This window comes from Hippocampus bargibanti, linkage group LG09, assembly GCF_051943395.1.
Source record: "Hippocampus bargibanti isolate YZ-2025 linkage group LG09, ASM5194339v1, whole genome shotgun sequence".
NCBI classification, from domain to species: Eukaryota; Metazoa; Chordata; class Actinopteri; order Syngnathiformes; family Syngnathidae; genus Hippocampus; species Hippocampus bargibanti.
In genome coordinates this window covers 18,423,902-18,432,577 of record NC_142742.1, presented here as the reverse complement: position 1 = coordinate 18,432,577, position 8,676 = coordinate 18,423,902, and the positions used below count along the sequence as shown (strand labels likewise).

Genomic DNA, 8,676 nt, shown 5'->3' with positions numbered 1-8,676 from the left:
TGGTCACCAATGTTTAATAGATTCATCTTGAATTCATGCCACATATGAAATTCTGTTAAATCATCACTCAGATGAAAATGATCAGACCCGTGACTGCTCTGACAACTGCATGACCTCCTCAACAGGGTACCTGTAAACAGTCCAGTTGTCCACAGTTTTCCTTTTTTTTAACTTGATTGCAGCCTTCAGGTTGTCATGCTGGGATCCATTTGTCATCCGTAATATCCCAAAAAAACTGAAAAACTTTCACTCCGCTTGGTCTGCCAAGTCATTTTGCTCAAAGTATCTACATAAAAACAAGTGATAAAATGAGTTTAATATTCACTCCAGGTTTTTTTATCGTGAGATGAAAAACAATGACTGATTACCAATTCACCCATCAATAAGATGACAATACTTAATACAGCCAGCAGATTCCATGTACTGGATCAAATGTCAAACTCGAGGCCCGAAGGCCAGATCTGGCCAGCCACATAATTTTATATGGCCCGTGAAACCCGAATACTAATTGTCGTATGGAATCCATAACGGGCCTCCAAGGGGAACCGTAACCTTGTGGCATGTGACAAAAATGAGTTTGACACCCCTGTGATGATGTAGATTTTAGGCTCCGATTACCTTGCAACTAAACAGATGAGAAGATTGAGGGCAGGTAAGTTGTCATCATCGAGACTCGCCTGCACAAAGCAGTCCAGACAAGTCAGTTGAGGGTGTCATTTTGAAGTCCCAACTTGACACACATTCGGAAACAATCCTCGGTCCATCAAAAAAAACCCTTGTTGCATCTTACCAGGTTGCTGCGCAGCTGAGCACATCTCCGAGCCAACTGCCTAATTGAAGAATGGGCTTCAGGCAGCAATGGTTTCTCCAAGCAGGCCAACAGTGCATACAACCAGCGGCCCTGCGGGGGTGCGGTGGGATTGGGGAATTAATTTGGCATGGTGTGTATTACATGGTGTGTATATATTGTATACACACACCACAATATATATACACACACACACACATACATGTATATACATACACACACACACACACATATATATATATATATATATATATATATATATATATATATATATATATATATACAGTAAAGTCTCGTTATATCGATAGTACCGCTTATTACGATACTATTTTCATTTCCCTTGCACATTTCTAGTCTTTTTATGTATAATTAGTACCGTTTAGTACGATACCCGGTTATTACGATAATCCGGTTATTACGGTGCTCCTTTTCATCCCCTGCCGGCCATTTTTGTTGTTTATATCGATATATCCGTCGCGCCATTGGTCAACTTGGTCACGTGTCTTGTTACGTGAGCCGCCATCGGTCGCGCCATTGGTCGATTTGGTCACATGAGCCGCCATCGGTCGCGCTATTGGTCGACTTGGCTGTGTGACTTTGTCACGTGACACGCCATCGGTCGCGCCATTGGTCAACTTGGTCACGTGTCTTGGTTACATGTCACGCCATCAGTCGCGCCATTGGTCGACTTGGTCAAGTGACTTGGTTACGTGCCCAGCACCCGTGTAGCAGAGCCATTTTCATTTTCAGACGCTAGCTCGTGTGTAGCAGATGAGATTGATGTGTTTGTGTTAAAAGGTAAAAATGGGAAGCAGAAGAAGATTGATGACTTTTTTAAATTGTATACATAATACAGTAAGATGTAAGCGTTGCAGTTTCCCTGTTGTGTTATGTACATGCCCACTGTACTGTATATGAATGCAATCGTTTTTTGCAACAATGTTTCTTGTTTTGTCTGCTGAAGCGCGATGATTTTGAAAATTATTAACATTCCATACTGTGTATTAAAGGACAGCCGACTTTTTATTCAAATGCAAATAAAAATGACTTCACGCCAAGACGGCTTGCATTGCTTGTGAATCCAAACAATGGCTTCAGATTCGGATAATATGCTTTCTTGTTACACATCCAGTTATGAATATGTTTCAAATACACTGTAGTTCTGAAGATTAAAGCATACATGTTTACAATCATTAAAGAATTATATGTGCCATTTTGAGGCAACATTGGGGGAACATCTCTCACCCAAAAAAAGGGAGCTAATGGCCAGCTCCGTTTCTTATATGGCGCTTGGCTGCCGTCTTTTGGCGGCTTTTGTTTAATGCAGTTCGGCGCAGGATCGGATATATCGATAGTCCCGGTTATATCGATATTTTTTCGGACTCCCTTGAATATCGATATAACGAGACTTTACTGTATATATATATATATATATACATACATACATACACATATATATATATATATATATATATATATATATATATATATATATATATATATATATATATATATATATATATCGTATCGCAAAAGTACAGTAAAGTCTCGTTATATTGATATCGGTTATATCGATAGTACTGCTTATTACGATAATACTATTTCTATGAACTCAAGGAGAAAATTACATGCCCGCAGGATCGGATATATCGATAGTCCGATTATATCACTATTTTTTCCGACTCCCGAGAATATCGATATAACGAGACTTTACTGCATTTAAATAGGGCTCATTGGATGCACGTCCTACAGTGGGACCTAACAAAAGACTGATGTCAACTCACCAACTGCGGGACAAAATCTCCTTCTTCAAAACAACTAATGAGAATGTCCAAGACCGTCAGGACGGTAGCCTGCAGACAAAGCAAATAGAAAAAGGACAGTGTTGATCCTGAATGGAAGCTATGGTGGCTCCATTGGACCAAACTTATGGTGGCTCCATTGGACCAAACTTACCTGACTGAATCGGCTGACGATGCTCAGGAAGGGCGGGAAGCCAACCTGAACAACAATTTTGCTACTAGATTTCAATCAATTACAGTACATGCAGAAGAATGCAAATCTTATTTAATCCAACCTTGTTGTAGTCCAGCCCTGCCGCTGCATTGTTATCTGCGTGCGAGGACAATGTACCTTGAGAGACTTGTTCTCCTAAACAAAACTGCTTCCAGCCTTCCTCATCAACTTGCATTGGCTGGAGATAAACAACTGCATATAATTGGCATCCATTCGCTGAGATCCTTAGCAAAAAAAAATAATAATAATACTGTATTTTCCGGTGTATAAGGCGCAACCAAAAGTCTTGATTTTCCTCAAAAGATGACCTTGCGCCTTATATGCAGGTGAGCTTTGTATGTTGAAGGAAATAAATACATTTATTTAGCCATATTAAATATTGCTCAAGATAAACATTAAAATGAAGGAAATAAATACATGTAAATTTTCTCCTTGCGTTCATAGAAATAGCATCGTAATAAGCAGTACTATCGATATAATCGATATCGATATAACGAGACTTTACGGTATATGGAAAAAGTTTGAAAATACACCATTCATTGGGGGTGCACCTTAAAGTTATGTGTGCCTTCTACACTGTAAAATACGGAAATAATAATGATCAAATTATCACCATGACGACATTCTCATCAAGAGAGTGGCTGCTCCAGCGGTGTCTGTTCTTTGTGATACTCTGAGCGAAAATCAAAAAAGGTCACATTGTAAAAGGGGTGCCCTTTTACAATGAAGATCCATATTTATGTATGTATAGCGTAATTTGTTGTTTTTAATCACCTGTCTGACATCGGAAAAATTGCTGACTTGCCTCCGTTGCCAATCTAAGCCAGGGGAAAATCCAGCTGGAGCAGCATGGCACTCTGCCACCTGGAACACATTCAGTGGTCATGTGAGTCAAACATATTTGAGCAACAGTATATTTTATTCACCAAACTATCTGAGGTTTATTTGCAAATGGATCAATGTTCAAATTTAGAATATTTTTTTCCGGATTTTTCAAACAGCACGAGGGATGCTACCACTTTCCTCCAACGTAAGGCCTATTTATTGTCATGAGTCACACTATGTCATCTGAACCAGCCAGTGCCAGAGCCATGCAGTCAGACCAAAACAGAAAAAAAAACAATAAAATGGACAATAATAATAATAATACATTTCATTTATAAGCGCCTATGGTCAAAATGCTATGGTGCCTTCTTGACCGCTGATGCCAGTGATCAGCAACGTTGTGATGTTACACCACCAGCATTTGGCTCAAAATAAATATCAGAAAGAATAACTGGCTTTCATCTGGTTGCATTGATTGAAGTACATGATTCAACTTGCGTATATTATAAAAAAAAATGTGTTATTTGCGGTGGAGGGGGAACAATTACTGTCATATTGAATCGCAAATCACAGTAAAATAACGATGGTGATATAAATCTAATCGCCACACATAATGCTGATTTGAATCGAATCGGGAGGGATGCATCATCATACCCCTAAAACCTGCAAATGGATAAAATTACATCGTTAATTTTCCTCGACGAGTTCCCCGCTCTTACTCCTCAATTGTGTAGAGAGAGGGGGAACAATTTGATCGGCTGCTGAATTTCTCATTTTGCATAGCTACAAAGAAGTTGGGTTGTTTAGTGCTCACTATGAATTATAGACAAGATATCAGTTGCAAATGAATACAAACACAATAAACGTTGTAAAATCCTGGAACATTGTAATGAGTGGAAAAAAACCTGATCAGTATCGCTAGCTCACCCAGAGTGTCCTGTACACATGGAATCAATTGCCAAATACTGTCAATTCTAGATTGTAAAAGAATTAATCATTTCTTTACCTATTACCTACCTGCTTGAGCAAGACTAAAAGATGCGTCTTAAGATGTCAGGAACAAGACTGCAGACCTAAAAAAAGGCTGGAATCTGATACAAAATCAGGTAAACGGCGCAGTGACAAGGTAAAACTATTGGCAATGGCAATTATTTACCCTGGTTATCTACATTTTTGATGGTGTGCAATGAGATTTAACAATGTGCCTTGGCTTCATAAAATTGTTAAACAATGCTCAGAATATAATATATAATATAATAAAGAAACAACCCAGAAGCCTTAAATACCTACTTTTTAAATTAGAACATCAACAAATTCAGCAATGGAGACGAATAAATGTATGCAAACAGCGACAAATTTGAATGATAAAGAAACAAACAAATCCATGAATGAAAGCACACATGACTTACAGATATGTTGACCGTTTGTTGCTTCTTTAACTTCTTGGGGTCAATCGTAGCAACCACCACTTCTGGACACAACGCTGCCTCCAACCTGAAAGGGGTGAAACAGACATCGATTGAGCATACTATTACATGGACCTTAAGATGATAGCAAATATTATCCAATAAAGTTCTATACTACAAAGTGCAACGACAATGGTGCACTAGTTAGAGGTAATGCGTTTTACCGGTTATTGTACAACATTACGCATTAGTGGGATGACTTAAAACGTTTAATCAGAAAACCTGGGCGCACGAGTAGTACTGCATGTTTTAAGTGAGGTGGAAGTGTGTAGTAGTTGACATCGGGATGCTGCTAGTAATTGTATCATAAAAATAAATAGAATGTCAGTCATGAACTAGGAGTAAGGTAAGATGTGGAATTTCACGTGGCCATACTGGACTTGTCGGAGATATTCTTGGGGGTTTCTCGGGGGACCATCTAGGTTGAGGACCGACGAAGTGTCTCCGCATTCAATGGGCAGCAACCGTGGCATTACATCTTCCACGTCGGACTTCATGTTATGCTGCTACGTATGCTAACACGAATAATGAACTTTCAATTGAAGGAGGCTGTTAATGCTCCGGAAAGAAAAAAAAGAATTGTTATATTTCACAGACGCTGTAAAAAGATTAGGAAGGACGCCATCTTGCCGTAAAACGCGACTTGATGACGTCGCTAGTTACAAACACGTTACCAGCAGTGGCTGTATAGTGGCGAATGACAAATGCGTCACGTGTGTCGTCATTGTCTGGAGCAGGGCAAAGTCTAAAAATGTGAAACTTTTTCTCCCAATATTACATTAAAACTGTACTTTAGTGGATTTTCCCTGGATATTTAATTGTTCATTTATATATCTATATAAATTATAAAAGCTAGAATTTAACCCATAACAACGAAACAAACATACTTGGGATGTAATTATAATTTCCTTGCAAAGTTAATGATTATCCTGTGCGAGATCTAATCGTGGCTGGTTCCCCTTTGAGAGCTAAACATAGCTTCAGCAACTAGTTGAGATCATTTCTCAAAAAGCGTCTTTTCTCACCTGACGTATTATCTTTGAACCATCAAGAATGCCTCTTTCACAGGCTGTTATTGTGAGTACAAACTTGTTTTTGGTGCTTTGGCCACAACTGAGTGGGGGATTACTGTCTGACTTCAAGATCTGTGGCGATTCACAGTGTGAAAGTAAGTTGGACAGTAGTCCAAACCGACGTTCTAAGTTATAAAAAGTACACCATTTTGTTTTATTCCAAAGACTCCTTACTATGATATCAACCGTGTGTGTGTGTGCGTGTTTTAGTGCTTTTATTTGTGTGGGCGTGCGTGTGTGTGCGTTTTATTATTATTAGTTTTTATATATGTTTTCATTTTGTCTCTACTATGTGTTTAGGCCTAATGAGCAGAGTACAGGCAGTCAGAGATCACCATGGAAAGGATTGTCGTTACCTAAGCTTCCGGCAAGGAGAAACCATCTTTGTGTATCACAAACTGACAGGAAAGAAGAGCCATCTTTGGGCAGGCAGTGTACGTTTTGACTATTTATCATCCTCTGTATGACAAGAAATAATATTTCAAAATAAGGAATGGTCTGATTATGCTAATTTGGTATGATATGAGACAATGGTGCTGTCACAATATTCTGACTTTCTGAAGCTTCTGTGGTAGTGTGTTGCATTAAATCTATTCAGAATGTACTGTATACGAATAAAAAAAGTGTAAATAAAGTGATTCAACTATAATAACACTCAAAACAGATTGGTGCAAATCCAGAAATATTTTTTACTGCAAAGCAACAAAAGTTCAGGGTTTTCCAAATGTATCAGTACACAGAGTAAAAAAACAGTGCTCCAACCACCATCACCATCAAGCCAAACAGTAAAATATTACAGCATAGTAGGTAAAACTGTTCATAAAAAACGAGGCATTTTGAAGTACATTTGATATTATTGTAGGCCATTGTAACATTATACACAGTTTGAACATTAACCATGCCGTTAAATATAAGAACATTAAAAAACTACACCCAAAAATTAAAATACAATGTATTGCACATAAAAGTTAAAAAAAAATAACAAATTATTCATTCATTCATTTTCCAAACAACTTTATAATAACTCGGCTCACAGGGGGTGCTGAAGCCTATCCTAGCTCTCTTCAGGTAAAAGGCGGAGGACACCCTGAAGCAGTTGCCAGCTTTTCGCAGGGCACACAGAGACGAACAACAATTTGCACTGACACTCACACCAATGGACAATTTGTAATGTCCAATCAGCCCGCCAAGTGTGTTTTTGGGATGTAGGAGGAAACCGGAGGACCCGGAGAAAACCCATGCAAGCAAAGGGAGAGCGCGCAAACTCCTCCTGGTACCTCTCAACTTGTGAAGTTGACGTTCTAACCACCTGCCCTACCGGGTCAACCTGGTAACTAATTAAATGTGTGAAAACAAAAAGTTATAAAATATTACATGATAATGCAATGTTATAAACGTTAAATACAGTACATCTGAACAGTTAATGCACAATAATGTGCATGTTAAACATTTAAAAAATGGACCACTACACACAGTTTGAACATTAACATGCTTAATCAACATTACAGGAAAATAAAAATGTACTGACCCTTCCTGTAATTTGGCAACCGGTGTACGATGAGACTGAATAGTGAAACGTTTGCCCTGTGTTTTGGTTGCATGGGCTCCATGCATAAACGGAGGTACGGTATGTCCAGTTCCAGACTGCTTGCTTTCTATCTCTCCCATCTGCAACACCCTAATTTACATTATCAGCTCATCAGCCACCTCTGAAGCAGCATGAGAACGATTCTGATTATTTGAACCAGGTGTGTTGGAGCCAGGAGATGGAAAACAGGCACAAGAGCGACCCAAGAGAATTGAGGTCAGGACCCCCGCATCATGTCATCAGAACTTCATCACTTTCATTCAAACTACGGCCTGGTTGCGTTCTTTCTCCTGGCTCCAAATAAAATCAAATTTCATGTATCTGTGACTTTCAACATAACCCATCGACACTTTATGATGAATACAAATATTGGACTTTGTTTTCCCGTGGCCGGATGGACAAGGTAAAAACAAATCTGGATGTTTGAACCACTTTTTTCTGATTTCAGATGAACAAACAGTTTGGGTATTTTACAAAAGAAGCTGTGAAAGAGGAACAGACATATGCAACTAAGGAGATAATAGTTTTAACACAAGTAAGCATACTTTAATTGAGTTGTCATCATACCTTTCTAACATTAGAAGTGTGAAGGGTGAAATATCTTTCTTTGCAATCTAAATTGCACATTCTCTTTTCATTCAGGAATCCGATTTTCTATGTATCGATGAATTTGGCTATCCCATTGACTCCAGTCATTTGAACACCGATGCTGATGATGATGATGACGATGACTGTGGTTTGAAGAAGCCCGAGGAGCTTGCAACAAGTCAAACAAGCATTTACACTGATGATACAAATGCTGAAACATTGAAAGATTCTGCTCCAGAATCTTATAGCACATCAAGAGAAGAGATTGGAAATTTGGACAATGGTGCAGCCAAGACTAAACAGGAATCACCT

At 38.7% G+C, this 8,676-nt stretch overlaps 2 protein-coding genes across 2 annotated transcripts; one reads left to right on the top strand and one right to left on the bottom strand.

Moving 5' to 3' along the window:
- On the bottom strand, nt 1-5,776 carry gemin2 (gem (nuclear organelle) associated protein 2). The gene is made up of 10 exons (XM_089004522.1): nt 5,491-5,776; nt 5,059-5,143; nt 3,599-3,688; nt 3,438-3,497; nt 2,886-3,002; nt 2,765-2,809; nt 2,593-2,661; nt 791-901; nt 619-677; nt 1-286 (listed from the first exon to the last, which is right to left on the bottom strand). The coding sequence occupies exons 1-10, from the start codon at nt 5,610-5,612 to the stop codon at nt 247-249; spliced, it is 798 nt and encodes a 265-aa protein (XP_088860648.1). The 5' UTR covers nt 5,613-5,776; the 3' UTR covers nt 1-246.
- A 283-nt stretch (nt 5,777-6,059) lies between these two features.
- On the top strand, nt 6,060-8,468 carry LOC148893888 (melanoma-derived growth regulatory protein-like). The gene is made up of 5 exons (XM_089004131.1): nt 6,060-6,283; nt 6,489-6,622; nt 7,937-7,992; nt 8,225-8,311; nt 8,419-8,468. Exons 1-4 carry the CDS (start codon nt 6,169-6,171, stop codon nt 8,226-8,228), a joined length of 309 nt encoding a protein of 102 aa, XP_088860257.1. The 5' UTR covers nt 6,060-6,168; the 3' UTR covers nt 8,229-8,311; nt 8,419-8,468.
- Nucleotides 8,469-8,676: the final 208 nt, after the last annotated feature.

What these genes read in the sequence shown, in the direction of transcription:
- gemin2 (XM_089004522.1), bottom strand. Translation starts at nt 5,612, where the DNA reads ATGAAGTCCGACGTGGAAGATGTAATGCCACGGTTGCTGCCCATTGAA. An exon ending in AACAAACGGTCAACATATCT is followed by an intron (nt 3,689 to 5,058) that starts GTAAGTCATGTG and finishes AATGTGTTCCAG; the next exon opens with GTGGCAGAGTGCCATGCTGC. An exon ending in CTCAGCTGCGCAGCAACCTG is followed by an intron (nt 678 to 790) that starts GTAAGATGCAAC and finishes TGCTTTGTGCAG; the next exon opens with GCGAGTCTCGATGATGACAA.
- LOC148893888 (XM_089004131.1), top strand. Translation starts at nt 6,169, where the DNA reads ATGCCTCTTTCACAGGCTGTTATTGTGAGTACAAACTTGTTTTTGGTG. An exon ending in TGGCGATTCACAGTGTGAAA is followed by an intron (nt 6,284 to 6,488) that starts GTAAGTTGGACA and finishes CTATGTGTTTAG; the next exon opens with GCCTAATGAGCAGAGTACAG. An exon ending in GCCATCTTTGGGCAGGCAGT is followed by an intron (nt 6,623 to 7,936) that starts GTACGTTTTGAC and finishes TATTTGAACCAG; the next exon opens with GTGTGTTGGAGCCAGGAGAT.